This window comes from Aspergillus steynii (assembly GCF_002849105.1).
Source record: "Aspergillus steynii IBT 23096 chromosome Unknown P170scaffold_7, whole genome shotgun sequence".
Taxonomy (NCBI): domain Eukaryota; kingdom Fungi; phylum Ascomycota; class Eurotiomycetes; order Eurotiales; family Aspergillaceae; genus Aspergillus; species Aspergillus steynii.
The window spans coordinates 2088355-2105277 of record NW_020194404.1 but is presented as its reverse complement, the minus strand read 5'-3'; the positions used below and the strand labels follow the sequence as shown (position 1 = coordinate 2105277).

The 16923-nt window shown below is 51.3% G+C and overlaps 6 protein-coding genes across 6 annotated transcripts; 5 read left to right on the top strand and 1 right to left on the bottom strand.

Moving 5' to 3' along the window:
• Positions 1-371: 371 nt before the first annotated feature.
• On the top strand, positions 372-1726 carry P170DRAFT_414795 (MFS general substrate transporter; the record flags this gene model as incomplete). The annotated part of the gene is made up of 2 exons (XM_024847031.1): positions 372-522; positions 576-1726. 2 exons carry the CDS (start codon positions 372-374, stop codon positions 1724-1726), a joined length of 1302 nt encoding a protein of 433 aa, XP_024701310.1.
• A 379-nt stretch (positions 1727-2105) lies between these two features.
• On the top strand, positions 2106-4249 carry P170DRAFT_512605 (uncharacterized protein; the record flags this gene model as incomplete). Its single annotated transcript, XM_024855005.1, has 4 exons — positions 2106-3024; positions 3075-3495; positions 3550-3847; positions 3899-4249. 4 exons carry the CDS (start codon positions 2106-2108, stop codon positions 4247-4249), a joined length of 1989 nt encoding a protein of 662 aa, XP_024701309.1.
• A 278-nt stretch (positions 4250-4527) lies between these two features.
• P170DRAFT_258182 (DUF5321 domain-containing protein) lies at positions 4528-5658 on the bottom strand. Its single transcript, XM_024843062.1, has 3 exons — positions 5145-5658; positions 4746-5070; positions 4528-4684 (listed from the first exon to the last, which is right to left on the bottom strand). The coding sequence occupies exons 1-2, from the start codon at positions 5593-5595 to the stop codon at positions 4868-4870; spliced, it is 654 nt and encodes a 217-aa protein (XP_024701308.1). The 5' UTR covers positions 5596-5658; the 3' UTR covers positions 4528-4684; positions 4746-4867.
• Positions 5659-6354: 696 nt separating this feature from the next.
• P170DRAFT_439693 (C50 family peptidase) lies at positions 6355-12371 on the top strand. Its single transcript, XM_024849898.1, has 2 exons — positions 6355-10597; positions 10648-12371. Exons 1-2 carry the CDS (start codon positions 6406-6408, stop codon positions 12231-12233), a joined length of 5778 nt encoding a protein of 1925 aa, XP_024701307.1. The 5' UTR covers positions 6355-6405; the 3' UTR covers positions 12234-12371.
• A 1606-nt stretch (positions 12372-13977) lies between these two features.
• Positions 13978-15239, top strand: P170DRAFT_414786 (S-formylglutathione hydrolase). The gene is made up of 4 exons (XM_024847030.1): positions 13978-14279; positions 14352-14572; positions 14667-14858; positions 14916-15239. Exons 1-4 carry the CDS (start codon positions 14015-14017, stop codon positions 15099-15101), a joined length of 864 nt encoding a protein of 287 aa, XP_024701306.1. The 5' UTR covers positions 13978-14014; the 3' UTR covers positions 15102-15239.
• Positions 15240-15787: 548 nt separating this feature from the next.
• On the top strand, positions 15788-16513 carry P170DRAFT_478930 (uncharacterized protein; the record flags this gene model as incomplete). The annotated part of the gene is made up of 2 exons (XM_024853606.1): positions 15788-15896; positions 15954-16513. The coding sequence occupies 2 exons, from the start codon at positions 15788-15790 to the stop codon at positions 16511-16513; spliced, it is 669 nt and encodes a 222-aa protein (XP_024701305.1).
• Positions 16514-16923: the final 410 nt, after the last annotated feature.

The window sequence follows — 16923 nt, the reverse complement described above, 5'->3', positions numbered from 1 at the left end:
AAGGTAGTACGGAGTCCTTAGAGACATGCGAATCAGATGCGGCCCTGATACGCTTCAATCCTCGGGTTCGCCTACAAGTTCGGAGTCGGTTACATTCCGTGGGTCCGCACCGAAGCCGACTTTCGCGCCGAAGAGCGATATTCTGAAGTATGTGCTTCTGTGCTTTATTGGATCATGGATCTGCCTGGTGTGGATACTCGAAGCAGCCAAGGATGAAGGAAGGTCAGAAGATAGAATCACTTTCAGGATTTCAGGAAACCAGCACTTTTCCCCTAAATGAATCTTCGCATGTCTACTTCGAGAACTTACGTCTCAGCTTAACCTACCCAAGTCGATGAACAATGCAAGCAACAGCTGGTTCACTCTAGAAAATGTCTCTTGATCTGCCGCATATCCCGAGAACCGAGCCTCCCACCGAAGGGGATGAATCGCACCCTGTTTCCGTTCTTCCTCCCCCAGACCGAGGTTTGGCGGCCTGGAAATTCCTCTTCGCATGCTTCATCATCGAAGGGGTGCTCTGGGGTGAGATTCATACAGATGCTACCAACTTGGGCATTTAAACTGACCCGGGACAGGTTTCCCCATGGCTTATGGGGTTTTTCAGGAGCACTATTCGCAGCAGTCTGAATTCGCCGATTCCTCCAACATCGCTGTTGTGGGAACAGTATCGACAAGCATCTACTTCCTCGGCGCACCGTTAGCAACCCCGTTCGTCAAACAGTTCCCTCACTGGCGGCACCACATGGTCCTTCTTGGCTCAGCAATCTGCGTTCTCTCGCTACTCGCAGCCTCTTTCGCCTCTTCCGTCGCGGTACTCATTGCCACCCAGGGCGTGCTCTACGGACTAGGCTTCCTCGTCATATACTTCCCCCTCCTATCCATGCTCAACGAATGGTTCATCCAGCGACGAGCATTCGCCTACGCCGTCGTCTACTCCGGTGGCGGGTTCAGTGGCATAGGACTCCCCTTCCTCTCCGAATGGCTCCTATCCCGATATGGGTTCCGGACGACCTTGCGAGTCTTTGTCGTCGCCCAGACTGTCCTCTTGATTCCAATTCTGCCACTGTGTAAGGGAAGATTAAGCACATCACACCAAATCCCGACGCAACGCATCGATCTGGCCTTCGTCAAACACCCTCTGTTCTGGGTTCTTGCCGCGTCGAACCTAAGTCAGAGCTTCGCGTACTACATCCCCTCGCTGTACCTTCCCACCTTTGCCTCGAGTATGGGACTTTCTGGTTCCATCGGGGCTTTGGTCCTCGCAGCTCTGAATCTAGCCACAGTGTTGGGCCAGCTCGGTTTCGGCTATCTGGTAGATCGGCTCAGCAACATCTTCACGCTGATCGTGGTGACGGGCGTGACATCGTCAGTAGCGACATTTACCCTCTGGGGACTGACGAGGTCGCTGGCACCGCTGCTGGTCTTCAGTTTTGTGTATGGGTTGTTTGCGGGAGCTTATGTGGTGTTCTGGCCCCGGTTTGGCTCGATGCTGGCAGACGATCCGCAGCCTGTGTTTAGTTGGATGGCGTTCGGGAAGGGACTTGGGAATATACTGACGGCTCCGATCGCAGAGAGTTTGCTGGGGGAGTCGATGGGGTTGAGCTATGGATTGGGGAAGTTTGCGCCGCTTGTCATCTATCTTGGGGCTCTTATGTTTGTCTCGTCCTTGGGGGGTCTGGGGTGGTTCGCGAGTAGTCGAGAGTCGGGGAGGGGGGAGACTCGGTGAGAGCTTTGCTGTAGTGTCATGTTTTTTATCTGGGATGTCTTCTTTATGTGCAATAGCTAAATTGATTGGAAAATGACTTTTACTACTATGGTTACTCGGATGCCGAATAGAAGGTTAATCATTTTGGTAACTGGTATGTTGCAACAGATCCTACAGCTGACGCAACAGTTTGCGAATTATGGACAATCTTATTTCGCTTAAACAGTAGACCAGAAGCAAGCAAATACCCTCTTGATATCAAGATAGATTCAATCAATACTTCGGGATCGGCATAATTGATAGTCCGTGGAATTTACAGTACTGGTGCGTGTCTCGGGGGTTCCAGCATTCCGCCATCCTCCCATCGGCATCCATCTTGACATTGACATCATCTTCAACGATGATGCGCAACCGTCGTTTCCCACCATGTCTGCCCTGTCGGACCCGAAAGCTCGCATGCGACCGCTCGCAGCCCATCTGCAATAGATGTCAGAGAGCACGAGGTAAAATCAATTGCGTCTATTCTGACCCAGCCTCGTCCCCTGCGGCCACGGCGGCTTCTGCCCCGAAACGGCTCTCGGATACTAGGAATGCGGACAGCCCCCGGACGGTCCTGCCAAAGCCAGCGAGCGGTGGTGCGTCGGGCATTGGTTATCTTGGCTATACAAGCCACAGCAGTGTGTTGGAGGAGACGCAGCGTAATCTATTTGGTGCCAATGGCATCCGGTCTTCGTCGAGTCCTAGGGGTGAGGCGGCAGGGAGATGGCAGCCACAGTTCGCCCTGGAGGATATTCGATCGCCGTTGCAAGAGTCGGCGCTGTACGTGCTTCGCTGCTTGCGCGACCACATTGATGAGCATGCACATCTTCAGCTACCCTCAAGGGATCGGGAGCCCAAGGGCTGGACTGCTATTGCCATTGACCGAATCTTAACTTCACTGCAGGTGGCGTTCAAAGGGCACTTTCGGGGGAGCGAGTCCGGATTGCGCATTTTGGCTGCAACTCTCTGCAACAACACTACGCAGCCGATCACCGATGAGCACTGTGCTTCCCGATGGATCGACCAGTTCTGCGGCGACAACCTGCGATGGGAATCGATGGGCCTCTTGTGGGCTGCCGGTGAACATGTATCGGATGATGTCGAGTCGCTGCGCAGTAATCGGCTGGATTTGGTTGCTGGAAGACGATGCTCCGAAACAGCTCGCGCGTGCTTAGCTTATTGCATCGAGCTGGCTCGCGCGTTTACGGAGGGCAACGATCTCCTGTTAGATCTTTGTCGACGAAAGTCGGTTCTGGATTCCATCCTGGATGGTGATTCTGGTAATTTTGCCCTCGTCTTGGTTAGATGCTTCTATCTGAACTGCGCACAGGAATCTCCAGCTACGTCTCGCATAGCCTGGCAGTCACCATGTTGACGTATCTGGGCCGCCATGTGCTCGAGGATCAGCCTTCATATCGAGCATCTTTCTGTTCGGAAAGTCAGCGGCGACTGGCGGCCCAGATCTTCACGACAGATAAGTTTGGGGTTGCGTTCACTGGCCGGCCGCCTCTTTTGCCTCTCGCATTTTTCTCCACGCCACCGCCCCTTGATCTGAGAGATGAAGACTTGGCCTCGGATGAGACTACTCTCATGCAAGCGGTCGAGTTGTTGGATGACCGTGGATGGAAACTTTCGGGTGATGTCTATCCAGCTACTCTTATTCGAGCACGATATACCATTGCGGTCATTCGGGATGAACTCTTGTGTATGGCGCTGCACAAACATAGGCCTGTTGATATTGAACAACTTCGGTTCGTCATTTGGTACCACCACCAATGTTGGAAGGGCTAAAACTTTCAGTATAGGGTCCTCAAGGACCGGCAAATTACCGCCACGTCCAGCCTACCGCCAGGCTTGATATATCGTGCGGATGATTTGAACGATCCGGTCTTCTCTCCCGAAAAGCTCTACTTCAAGATCATCGTTCAACTCGATCATCTCAAGAACATCTTCTTCGCGGAACGACTACTCCACTGCTACGGCCAGCTAGAATCCTTCGACTTAATACTCGCGAGCTTTGATCTCGTCCGCTTGACCATCGAGCTTTGGAAGCGTCGAGACGCATTCAACAGCCCCTTCATACTACGCGATTATGAATGGATGGTGAGTGACCTGCTACCAACATCACATACACAATATCTGACACCAGAGAAGCTCCTGGAATACGGCGCCCCGGGAGGAGGCATCTTGTGCCAGGAACTACTCCAGTCGACCTATTCCAGGCCGCGTCCTAAGGATCCTAGATTAACGAACTCGGCCATCGTGCAGCAGCTCAGCTTGTTAGTTGCTTTCTTCGAATGGGTACCCCGAGAGGCACCGAATAGCGAGTCGTGCGCCAACTTTAAACGTATCATTGAGTGGGTCTTGGATCACCATCTCAACGCCCCGGCTGATGCAAATGGAGATGCAGCGTTTATTGACTTCAACTGGGGATCGACGTCACCCTTCAGCTTTGGGCTGGACTTGCAGAATACTTTTGATTGGCTGGGTCAGGATGCATTATAGCATGCGCTGCAGGCTCCATGCATGCCGACTATAAGGGCCTCTCTATCCCAGGTGGAATGGACTGCACCAGTTAGCAGCCATAACGGCATATGGCTAAATAACAGGTGAATAGAGCACGAACTCATCATCATAGGGGTTTCGAAAACTATATACATGTATATCAAGCTGAACTATGTGCGCGAAGCCGTCAATTTGATCGAGAAAATGCCAACTGGGCCCGTATAACAAGATCATGGCGAACATATTTAGCGAACCTCGTTGAGCCGGAAGACAGACCTGTCGCAGATTGGAAGATAAATATATTACAGAGTTATGAAATGTTGTCGGCGGAGAGATCAAAGAAGAACATGGCCCCTCTTTAACACATATGCCCCCTCCACGCGACAGCATGTAACTGATACAATACGGCATGCTAAGCACTTGACTGAGGTAGTTCTAATCAGAACGCGTTAGTTTCCAAATATGCAGAGTCTGACTATTTCTTGAATACACTCACGTAATTTTAATTTTTGAGACGAGACACTCGTCCTATATCTGCAGTCTCAGATGTCCAGATATGCGGCATTCGCCCAATCGAGAACACACGACCGGTATAGCCAACGGGGTATAAGGAGATGTCTAGAAGAAGTTGAGTTTGCGTCTCGAGGCACTGCCCTCCGGGGGCTCGGCAGTCCCATTTCCTTCAGCAGGCACCACAGGCTCCTTGGGTTTTGATTCCGCCTGCACCTTCTGCTCTTGCGGCGGTTGCGTGTCCTGCTCCTTGTCTGCGTTCTTATTTTTACGATGCCATAGCGAATCTTCCGCCTCGATTTCTCGGAGCACTTTGTGGTGAAAGTCCAGTCAGCCCAAAGGTCTTGACCTTGCGCGCAGCACAAAGTAGAATAGAAGAACCAACCTTCATCCCACTCTCTCTCCTTCGACGCATCGCCCGTCCCCAGCAACTTCTCAACATCCACCTCCTCCCCGCTCTTCACCCGCTCGATCACTTCCCGCAGAAGCAGGATCTTGGCGTCCGTCGTCCGCGTGTAGGCCTTGTAGTCGTTCTTGAGCGCGATCATGCGGATGGCTTGCGATCCGATCAGGATGAAGATGATGATGTAGAAGCTGGCGGGGTTCCATTCTTTCGACTTGGGCGAGTCTGACTTGGGGTCTTTTGTACTTCGTTCGCGGAGGAATCGTGGGATCAGCGACGTCCATACCGAGCGCTGGGCTAATCGTGGCATGGCTCTGGATGTGGAGTATAGACGCGATTGCAGCGGTGTGGGACAGGCGCGCACGGCCGGGGCCATTCGAGGGGGCAGAAGCCCATTGGCGATGTGCCGTAGCGGGAGATTCGAAGATCGCATGTCGACGGAGGTATGTGGTTGCGCGAAGTGACTGGGACTGAGACTGAGACTGTGACGTTGAAGGGCAACTCCGTCGGCAAAAAGATCGGAGGGTCGGCGGGCTTGGCGCTCCCGTGGCCACTAGACCGAAGCGGGAGCAGTGCCTGAGGCCGTTGCCGCGACAACGGCGAGTGGGCTTGGCTTACGGCAAGCGATCACTGACAGGGCACTCCCTAACATGACCCAGACCATTGAAGCCTTGAATCTGCCGCATCGTCGCTGGTTGCAGATGGGTAGTACTAACCTACGATAATTTTTAATAGACAGGTACACCAGCACAACGCCCAAATGACGGTCTCGAATCTGTTGCCCGATCCCTCTGTGGAATCGGTGAAACTGGCCGTCCGATCGACTGCGGCATGCTCGAATGCCACAGTGTTGACCCTCCAAACTCTTTTCGGCCCTGCGTCCAAATCCTCTCTCGATTCCAAGTCCGATACCTCGAGTCGACGAGCCAGGACCACCAAGACTACCGCGACGAGTACGACACGCACGAAGACGACAGGGACAACAAGGACAAAGGTCGCTGGGCGAGATGCCGTGTTAAGCACATTGGCTGAGAAGGATGCGTCGCGTCTGTCATACCAGGAGAAGTTGGTTCTGGCTACGGAAGTCTTCAACACAACGTTAAAGACGCTGTCGGACGCTGTGAAGTTGCAGACTACCAAACGCGACGAGTCTCGGTCTCGCGGGTCGACGTCGCCTGCCCAGACGCAAACACCGAAAAAGACGACGGATGCGGGGCTACTAGCGCTGTCTGAGTGTGCGACAATGGCGTTGTCATCATTAAGGACGTTGAAGCTCGAACAGGGCAATCAGGATAATACGACGCCAAATGTTCAACTCGAGCAGGGTGCGTGCGTCCTGGCGGGAAGGTATCTCTCGCTGGGACTGAATGACATGGCATACAAGGAGCTGCGTGGGCTGAAGCGGAGAATTCAACAATACCTGGATAGCAAGGCTACGGCACGAAAGAAGACGACGAAGAGCGAGGAAGGGTCGGAGGATGCAGTCACGGAACGCATGTCGGATTTGATCGGATTTTCCAACCTCACACAGGGCCAGGACATGCTCGGCTTGTTGGTTTCGTTCCAATCCAATTCTCTGCGGCTCATTGCGTCCAAGAAGAAGGCATCGACGATACAGAAGGTTGCGCCTGCCCTGCAATTGTCCAATTCAAGCAGCCCTGCGAACGTCATTGTAGCGGCGATGGAAAATGGTGCTCTCGCAAAAGACAAGGCGGCAGTACAGCTTCAACTACTCTCGAATACGGTTCTATCGTTATCCTCTACCCCCCAAAAGTCTACCGATGCCTCCACCACGAAAGATCGCCTGAAGCCGATTTCCGCTTTGAACCTGCAGCTTCTGTCATTGGAAATTCGCTTCATGAGCTGGAAGATTTCTGGGCACAAGTGTGATGATGCGAGGGAGGTCTGGGATCCTCTGGCACGTTACCTTGCTACATTTACGCACAACAACAAGACCGGGATCGAGAAGACCGAGTTCGCCGTCACCTACAAAACAATTGTTCGACTCCAGTCAGTGGTCGCGAAAACTCCAAAGAGCACGGCAACCAACATGAAAGACAACCTTTCCGTGGCCAAAATCGCGACGGTGTTGGGCCAGCTTGCTCAGGAAGCGGGCTGCTTTGACGAGGCTTTGCAGCTGTTCACGGAATCTCTGACCCCGTTTTCGAGTATGCAATCGCTATCCCTCGCCACCGTACGATGCAAGATCGGTGTCCTATATTTTGAAGGTCTCCGGAAATCGAAAAAGTTCTCGCCTGCCCACATCTCGAACGCCGTCTCCGAATCCACTGCCGCCCTGAGCATGCCCTTGAAGGGCAGTCCAAGCGACCTCGATGAACTGCTCGTCGAAGCAGCCCGACTGAAGAAATACGCCATGGCCTGGTTTGGTGACCTGATTTCGAAACAACAGAGCAGGAAAGCGGAGGACAGCGATATTGCGGGTCGAGTTTATGAATTTTTGGCTGGGTTTTTGAGGTTCTTGCGCCGCTATATCGGCCGTCAGCCTTCGGAGGATAACGAGTCCAAGGAGCATGAAGCATTTTCCAAGCGAGTGTCTACCTGCCAAAGCATTGCGCTAGCCGCTGTGGACTCTGCAATTGCCGTTGGAAAACTATCTGTCATGTCTCAACGACCTGCTTGGGAGGATATTCTCTCCAGCCTGGCGGATTGCCAACGACTTCTGACGGTGATCGACTCGACTGACATGAACGACACTTCATTGATTGAGCAAACTGGGATGGGATTTGTCAAGATGTCCAACCTTTTCTGGTCTCGGTACCTCAAAGAGAAAGAAGCTGGGAAAGGATTTCGCGAGCTCGTGCCTCTCTTGAAACAGTCCGCCAATTTGCTGTCTCCCTGTCTACCTGCTCAGCGAGTCACTGGGTTTGCTGCTCTCAAATACGAACGGCTTGCCCATGTGTACATGGAAGGGAACATGAGTGCCGAATCCGAACAGGCGTTTCTCCAATCACTCAGAGAGTACATCGAAAACGGGACTTTGGAGCAAATCTTTTCTGAAGCTTCCAGTGGATTTCCGCATCGAACTTGCCAGGATCCGAAAAGCAATGGTTTTATGGTAGGGCGAGTCCTTTCTGCATTCCTGAAAGTGAAGCTGCGGGCCAGGAAATCAAAGGTTTCGGTCTTCGATGATGAGACTTTGAACCCATTGCTACGAGGCCATATTCTGGAGTGGCAGATGGGCATCTTGACAGAGCTACACGTCTACGCGACAAATGATGAGGTTTTCCGAGGAACATTTACCCTTTTCCTTTCGAAGCTTCTCGATATCTATTCTTTCGAACTCAACCCTATCCGCCGTCTGCGCGTGGTACTTTGCGGACTTCGCCTCTCGCTGGAGCGGCCGAGCGCTCTGGAACCGTCACTCCTGCAACAATTGATTGATGAAGCTATGGAGGGCATTGAAAATGAGAAAGCTGGCGAAGATGTCGATTTGTCTACCTTTTTAACTCACCTGAAGAACTCAGTTCGTCTCACAATGGGTCTTCACCAAGGCGATTTGCGACCCGACCAACTGGACCACGTCATATCTTCCTGGACCTCTATGATGCGCCACTGTCATGACTGGGAGTCACTCGTGTCGTACGTTGGGGACGTGGATTACTGCCTCGTCCAAATGAAGGCGGTAGTCGACTACACAGAAATCCACGGGCTGTGGAAGCTTCAGCTTTCCGCTCTCGAACTGATCCTTCGCGTCAACGAACTTCAAGAATCCGGTGACTTTTCCGAAGCCATTGTCATCCTTTCGCGTCTCGTCTTACAGTACTGTCGACTCGGTTTCTGTACAAAAGCAAGCGAACTCCTTGTTCGTGCCGAACAGTGCCTCTCCCAGAATGATGTCTCTTGTTTAGCGACGTTGTCTCATCGCTTGGCACGAGTTGGATACCTACTGGAAATGGGCGACATCGAGAAGGCAGCAGCTACCTTGTCAGCGGCAAGGGTGCTGTACGAGAAAAACCAGCGGAAGCAAGATTTGAACAGCTGCTCTGTTCTGACCAAGATCGCTTGGGAAAGATTGGTGGCTGATGCAGCTTTCATGAGCTCCCGGCTGTCGTTTGCTCAAGGCTCCACAAATGATGCCCTCTTTTTCGCCAAGTTATCCGTTAGACTGAACTGCCGTATCTGGGCAAAGGTCGAGAAAATCGCTCAAAGGAAGCAGGATAAGAGTCTGCCCAGCAGCGAGAATTCCGAACTCGAGACCGTGGTCGAAGGCATGGCTAAGCTGGATGTAACCCAAGCATCGACTGGTTCCGCGAGCTATTCTCAAGGCGCGCCATTCTGGCCACACATTGGCTCTCACCATACCTCTCTATTGAACCTTTCGTGCTTGTCAGCTCACCATGGCCTGTTCCAGGACGCCATATATTACGGCGAGCAGGCGTTGAAGGTCAACAAGACACTCAATGCGAATGTCCGTCTGATTGCTTCCCAGGCACAGCTTGGATCCCACTGGATCTATGGAGGACATATCTCTGAGGGCCGAGAACTATTGGAAGCCGCCGAGTCGCTTTCCAGGGAACTAGAGAGCAGCATAGAGTTGATCTCATTGCACATGGGTCTTGCCACTCTTTACAGGGCGGAAGGGGACCACAAACACGAACTGCGGTCTCTCCTCGATGCCGACAAGATTATGGCTAGTTTCATTGCCTCCGAGGGCTCGGATACTTCATCGACGTCTTCCAATGCCACAGACTTGGAGCAGAAGATGGAAAAGCTTCAAGTCCGACCTAGCAGCCGAAGGACTAGGCAGACGGCAACGACTGCAACAATAACAACGACGACGACGACACGGAGGACCCGTACCGCGACGACATCTTCCCGAAGTGCACCAAAGGTGTCAGCCCCAAGTGCTGAACCGCCTACAACTCAGTCGACTACTCTGTCGCACTTGAAGAGTGACATCTTTCGACAACAAGCATCTTGTTCGCGCACGCTGCATGAATTCGAGAAAGCCTCGACCTTGCTCGACGATGCTCGCAAATTCGCAGTCTCCCGAGACAGTCAGATTTCTCTTCACATTGGAGAAAGTGAACACTTCCTTGCGGACGCTATACGCCACTTCGCCTCGCACGCAGTGTACTGTGTCCTTCCGGAGTCAACTATTTCTTTGCCATCGTTGCAGTCGCCCGCCAAGGCCCCTAAGGAAACGGCTTCCTCAAGCAAAACAACTACGACGAAGAGACCTAGAGCACCCACCAGGGGCGTACGTTCTCGGACTCAGAAAACAGCCGAAGACTTCAGTGTTATGCTGTCTAAGGCTGGTGACTGTTTGAACAATGTATTCTCCACGGCCACCGCTTTGGGATCCACGCTTGATAGCCACGCTGCGTCTCGTTTGATGAGTCGGATCTCGATGTTGTCTCACGTTACTTCCCATGAAGCCCCAGCAGTGTCTTTGTCTCCTGCTAATGTCAACGGTAAGCATGTCACTCTACTCTCAAAAAGGACAGAAAGCTGACTTCTGTAGAAATCGGTCGCATTGGTGCATTTGCCAAAGAGCACGTTGCCATCAGCATCGACAAGCAGTTGGCGGACTTGAGCGACCCGCTCCTTTGGCCCTCGTCCCCGAAAGAAACACTCCAGCTGCATGATGACCCGTGCACCCATTTCACCAAGGAATACGTTGATATTCTGCCAGCGAGCTGGAACGTTCTTTCTCTATCCTTGAGTGCTGACTGCAGCGAGTTCATTGTTTCGAGGCTCCACCGAGACCGCTCGCCCTTCCTTCTGCGCCTCCCTCTCAAACGAGGCAACTCGGAGGACGACGAGGAGGAGCAGTTTACCTTCGAGGATGGCAGGGAAGAAATGCAGGAGCTTATCAAGCTTGCAAACGAAAGTGCTCATGCCGCCAAAGCGCAGACGGACCGGCAGGCGAAGAAAGACTGGTGGAAGAACCGCGAGGCCCTTGATGCTCGAATGGAGAACTTGCTGCAGAATATCGAAAACGTCTGGTTTGGAGGATTCCGCGGTATTTTCTCTCCTGTGCCGCATGATACTGCTCCTTTGGCCCGATTTGCGACCTCGTTCCACAACATTCTCGACAAGCATCTTCCGTCCCGCCAGAAGGGTCGCCGAGCAGAGGGTCCACGACTGACACTGCATCCCAATGTTCTCGAGCTGTTCATTGGAATCAAGGACCTTGGCGAGCAGGAAGATCCTGAAGACACCTTGATGGATCTTCTTTATTTCGTGGTGGACATCCTCCAGTTCCAAGGCGAACGTAACGCATACGATGAGATCGACTTTGATATGATGGTCCTCGATACTCTTGATGCGCTCCGAGGGTATCACGAATCTGTTCAAGATGGACACAGCCAGACTCCTAACCACACCGTCCTGGTTCTGGACAAGTCCCTTCACCTCTTCCCTTGGGAGTCCCTCCCTTCCCTGCAGGGCCTTCCTGTTTGCCGTGTCCCATCTCTCGAATGCCTCCGTGACCGAATCATCCGCTTCCGTAACGAAGGTGCTACCAACCTTGACAACGGCCTGGGTATCAAGCGCAACAACGGAATCTACGTCCTCAATCCAACTGGCGACCTGCAAACAACGGAAACCACCTTCGAGAAAGACCTCTCCGCCCTAGACAACTGGTCCGGCATCGTCAAACGCCAACCGAGCGAGGACGAATTCAAGGACGGGCTGGAATCCAAGAGCGTCTTCCTCTACTTCGGTCACGGCAGCGGCGCACAGTACATCCGCGGCCGAACCATCAAACGCCTCGACCGATGCGCCGTCACTTTCCTTATGGGCTGCAGCAGTGGCGCCCTCACCGAAGCCGGGGAGTACGAGCCATACGGTACGCCCATGAACTACCTCCAAGCCGGTAGTCCCGCCTTGGTGGCCACCCTCTGGGACGTCACAGACAAAGACATCGATCGATTCGCGAAATCCACCTTCGAAGAGTGGGGTCTTATCGGCGGCGATGGAACGGAGGAGCCGAATGGCAAGACATTGGACGAGGCTGTTTCGGTGTCCAGACGATCTTGCGTCTTGAAGTATTTGAATGGAGCCGCGCCAGTCATTTATGGAGTTCCTACGGTGTTTTTGGAATAGATGGCATTATTGGCCGATTACTGCATCGCTTTGCACTATGGTTATGATTGTGTTTATTGTTATTGGAGTTGTCTGGGTTTTATTAGCATGCATGAGCCCGGTGTTCATGGTTATTGTACAGTTGTTAGTAATGTTGCGAGTTTAATTTACTAGACCTTTTTATTCTTCATCTGGTTTGAGATAAGTAGTAGTCTATCGACAGAACCTGCTGGTCAGAGCTTCACTAACAGTTAATGTCCCAGTCTACAGTCTATTTGTGAGAGTAGCCGTGGGCTTAAGATCTCACCGGTCAACAGTGCGCTCATGTCATCTCTTTCTTTTCCCTCTTCTGCACTTGATTCTTAACCATCCGTTCGTGGACTAACATCCAGTGTAGCTTCCGGATAGTAAGAGTTGCAGCTGCCGTTTTCGCATGAGTCCTTCTGAGAGGTAGAATGACGAAATATGAAGGATATGAACCAATGCATAACCGCAGCTTCCCTGTTTCCGATCCCTCGTCGGCGGCTTGATGTGCAGAGGCAGGTGCGAGAGACAAGCTCGCTGGGCCTATAAGTTGATCTCGCTCGTCCGTCCACCTCCCTCTTCTTTTCTCTTCTTCTTTCTCCTCTCCAGGTGCATTGGTCCGGACCTTTGTATCTCATTCCTTCGTAGATGTGCTTTTTCCTTTAATCGTAGTTAAGTCGTAGTTTAATTAATCGTAGTTTAATTAATCGTAGTTTAATAATCGTAGTTTAATAATCGTAGTTTAATAATCGTAGTTTAATAATCGTAGTTTAATAATCGTAGTTTAATCGTAGTTTTTCCATCTTCCTTGTAGCTAAGTGCGTAAGCCGTAGGTTAAGTCAGTTTTTGTTCATTGCAGTCAGCGTCGTAGCCGTAGTCGTGGTGTTCGGATGACAACAATGAACAACGTACGATGGACGCGTTTCTCAGGCATGACTTTTCGTCCGTATACAAGTCAACTATTTCAGAAAGATCGTAAGCTTTTATTCCATGGTATTTGCTCTATTTCCAGTTTCAAATAAACGTGGGGGTGGGATATACGAAAGTCTTCTTGCAGAGCTTCGCATCCTCGCGACCTGCATCTTCGTGTCGCGCTGGGTTGCTCAGAGCGGGGATCGAATCATAGAGCACTATGGCACCTGATTTGTAAACTGAGAGTCAATCCATCACAATCTATGTTTGAATGCAAAGCTTACGTCTAGGAGGTCCTTGTTTTCCTGTTCCTCGATGTAGCGAGCCAATGTGCAGGCAGCTTGGAGATACGGCCTTCTAGGCGTCCTCATCTCATGCTATCGGCTTCATAGTTCTCTTAATGAAGCTTCCAGAGGATCATGAAGCTCTATCTTCGTTACTTATTCCTTATTCGTATAATCCTGCTGGGATGGAGAGCGCAGTGGTTTCGAATATTGCTAGCCTGAGGCACCAAACGGATGGGGAAGCCGCGAGTCGGGCAAGTACGTAGGTAGTAGTATCAACCTCGGGCTAGATACAACAAAAGCATTTGATGGAGGAATGATCTTGTAACTTGATGGATTCCATTCTTGTATTTTCCGCAGGAAAACCGAGATGAAGACAAGAATGATCTCAAGAAGACAACCGAAACGAGTAAAAGGACCCGGTGAGGGGAAACGTCCCCACCGCAGCCTGAGGCACCCCTCACCGGGGATCCCCTCACGCCGGCGTCATAAACAGCCCCGCCATTTTCCCTCGTTCTCTGTCTCTCTCTTTCCCTTCTTCCTTCATCATCCATCCATCCACCCCCTACCGTATCACCCACTATGTCTGTCACCACCAAAGCCACAATCGCCTCTTTCGGCGGAAAACTCCTCAAGCTCAGCCATGCCGCCACTTCCACGAAATGCGACATGAACTTCAACCTCTACCTGCCTCCCCAGGCCTACCAAAACCCTTCCCAGAAGGTCCCCGTGTTGATCTACTTGTCTGGTTTGACCTGCACGGCCGACAATTGCTCCGAGAAGGGCTTCTTCCAGCACGGTGCCAGCAAGAAGGGTATTGCCGTGCTGTACCCGGATACGAGCCCTCGTACGTTTTGCTCATCACCATCAGATAAGCCCAGCCGGCTGTGCAGGAAATAGCTGACAGAAGTGAATCAAGGCGGACTTGACATCCAAGGCGAGAACGACTCCTGGGACTTCGGAACGGGCGCCGGTTTCTACGTCGACGCTACCAAGGCCCCTTACAATGCCGGATACAACATGTACACCTACGTGACGGAGGAACTGCCCAAGACTGTGTTTGCCGCTTTCCCTCAGCTGGACTCGAGCCGAGTCAGCATCACAGGTCACAGTATGGGTGGACACGGAGCTCTGACTTTGGTACGTCAATCCCTTTGCAGCTTGGCCATATTCGGACGGGGATCCCGAAAATCGAATTTTCCGCGGGGAAAAATATTGATCTAACCGGTTATAGTTCCTTCGCAACCCCGGAAAATACAAGTCCGTCTCTGCTTTCGCTCCCATCTCCAACCCCGTCAACTGCCCTTGGGGCCAGAAGGCGTTCGGTGGATACTTCGGAGATGACCAGCAGGCGAAGTGGAAGGAGCACGATGCTTCGGAACTGGTCAAGCAGTGGAAGGGACCCTTGGATGTGCTGATTGATGTGGTATGTGCAATATCCGCCCACTCAAAGGAAACCGGATGAAAAAGCTAACAGGCTCAGGGCACCGGCGACAACTTCTACAAGCAAGGCCAGCTGCTCCCCGAGAACTTTGAAAAGGCCGCCAAGGAGGCTGGTGTTGAGGGCGTCAAGGTGCGCTACCAGCCCGACTACGACCACAGCTACTTCACCATGGCCACGTTCTCGGATGATCATGTCGAGCATGCGGCCAAGTACCTGTTTGCATAGTGGGTTCCGCCTTTTTCTATATCTTGAATCTAAGAATGTATCCGATACCAATGTTATGAATATTCGTCATCCCACATGCAAAATTTCTTTTTCTGATTCTTCGAAGCGACCGCCAGGTAAAATCATTGATATAGTTCCGTGGAAGAGTAGACATGTAAATAGTAGTAACTAGGTCACACATACTGCCTTGTCTAATGTGAATCCTAATTAGCTAAATAGGTCCTGTCCCATGACGGTGAGAGCCAAGTCTTATGGCTAATTAGAATGATATATGATCTCTCTCGGAATTTTGAGGCAGAAGAATAATAAGTTACCTATTGAAGTATTCAAATGAACAGAGATAGTATCTTGAATCAGCTAACGAAGCCTTCTAAGTGTCTATTACATTTGTCTTCGGGTGTGAACAAACATAAGACGATAATGAAGCCCGAATCTGCTCGCTGTGTATTGACCAACAAGCTTATAAGCTAGCGTTACAATGAACACCTCTACTCAGCATCCTATTACTGATATGGCACGTCATGTTCAATATAAGTTTAAGGTTGGATCGGATGTTGTTCCCACAACCATAACACCCCAGCATACCCCACTTTTCTTCCTGTTGGCCATCTAGTTACGAGACAGCAAGTCCATCCAATGATTCTCTTGCGCAAGGATCAGGCCTACCGTTATACACCCCACTCACCATGGTGGACTACTTTGTGTTTGATGACGAGGGTGACATCTATCTTTCTTTCGGGCCTCTCACTAGCGAATCCCATTTCCCCGAAGGCGAGGAAGTAATCGGCAATGAAGGTGAAATAAACCTATTCTCACCGTTTTATAATATCGGTGTTGATTGAAATACAGCAGGGAGTGTCGATGAAGAACAAAAAGAACACAATACCGGCTCTCTTCAGACAGTTCAAATCCGGGTCTCCTCCGCCATTCTGAAGAGCTCGTCTCGCATATTCCAGGCTATGCTCAGCAATGAGCACTTCTGGGAGGCCCATACCTTGAAATCCAAAGGCTCGGTGCATATACAACTCCCAGGCGACAAACATGAACCATTCAGGATCGTCATGGCGATTATACATCAAAGGCACGTCCAAGTCCCCGAGATTGTGGACTCAAAGACATTGGCTCGCATCGCCACGATTGTGGATAAATATGGGTTTCATCTTGCCGTGATCAAACACGCCCAGCTTTGGGTTGACAAGCTTGGAAGCGAAATTTCAAACGGGTTTAATGACGATATCAGTCTGTGGATATGGATCGCTTGGGTATTCCGCGTGCCCACGCTCTTTCGAAGGCTCACGGCAATATGCCAGAGAGAATCAGAGGGTCACGACCTTGGCTCTGTGATAGACAATGCCCAGCTACCACAAAAGCTCATAGGTAAGGATTACGTGTCTAGTAGTGTGGAAAAGTAGCCTTTTCTTCCTATACTAACTGATTCCCACCTTAGATGCCATTGAACAACGCCGGTGTGACACGCTATCTCGAATTCAATCCCTCTTCATTTCACAAATCTCGAAGCAATATGAAGCAATTGACCTATCAAGAGATAATTATGATATTGTTATGCGTTGGATAAATATACAGCCATTGTTTGCTTTTAGGCTTGGATTTCTCCTGCAAATGGCGTCCATAGCAGGTCTTCCCTGTCCTCTGACAGGGCCCACGGCCCTGAGATATGACTTTTATGGGGTGAGTTTTAAACACGTTTCCTCGGTGTTGAAAGAGATGGATGATCCAGATGAAACTATAACTCTTCGGTCCCTGCTGGAAAGCCGGATGCCCAAAGCTATAGATTCCAAAGCTTTTTATATACTGAATTGTC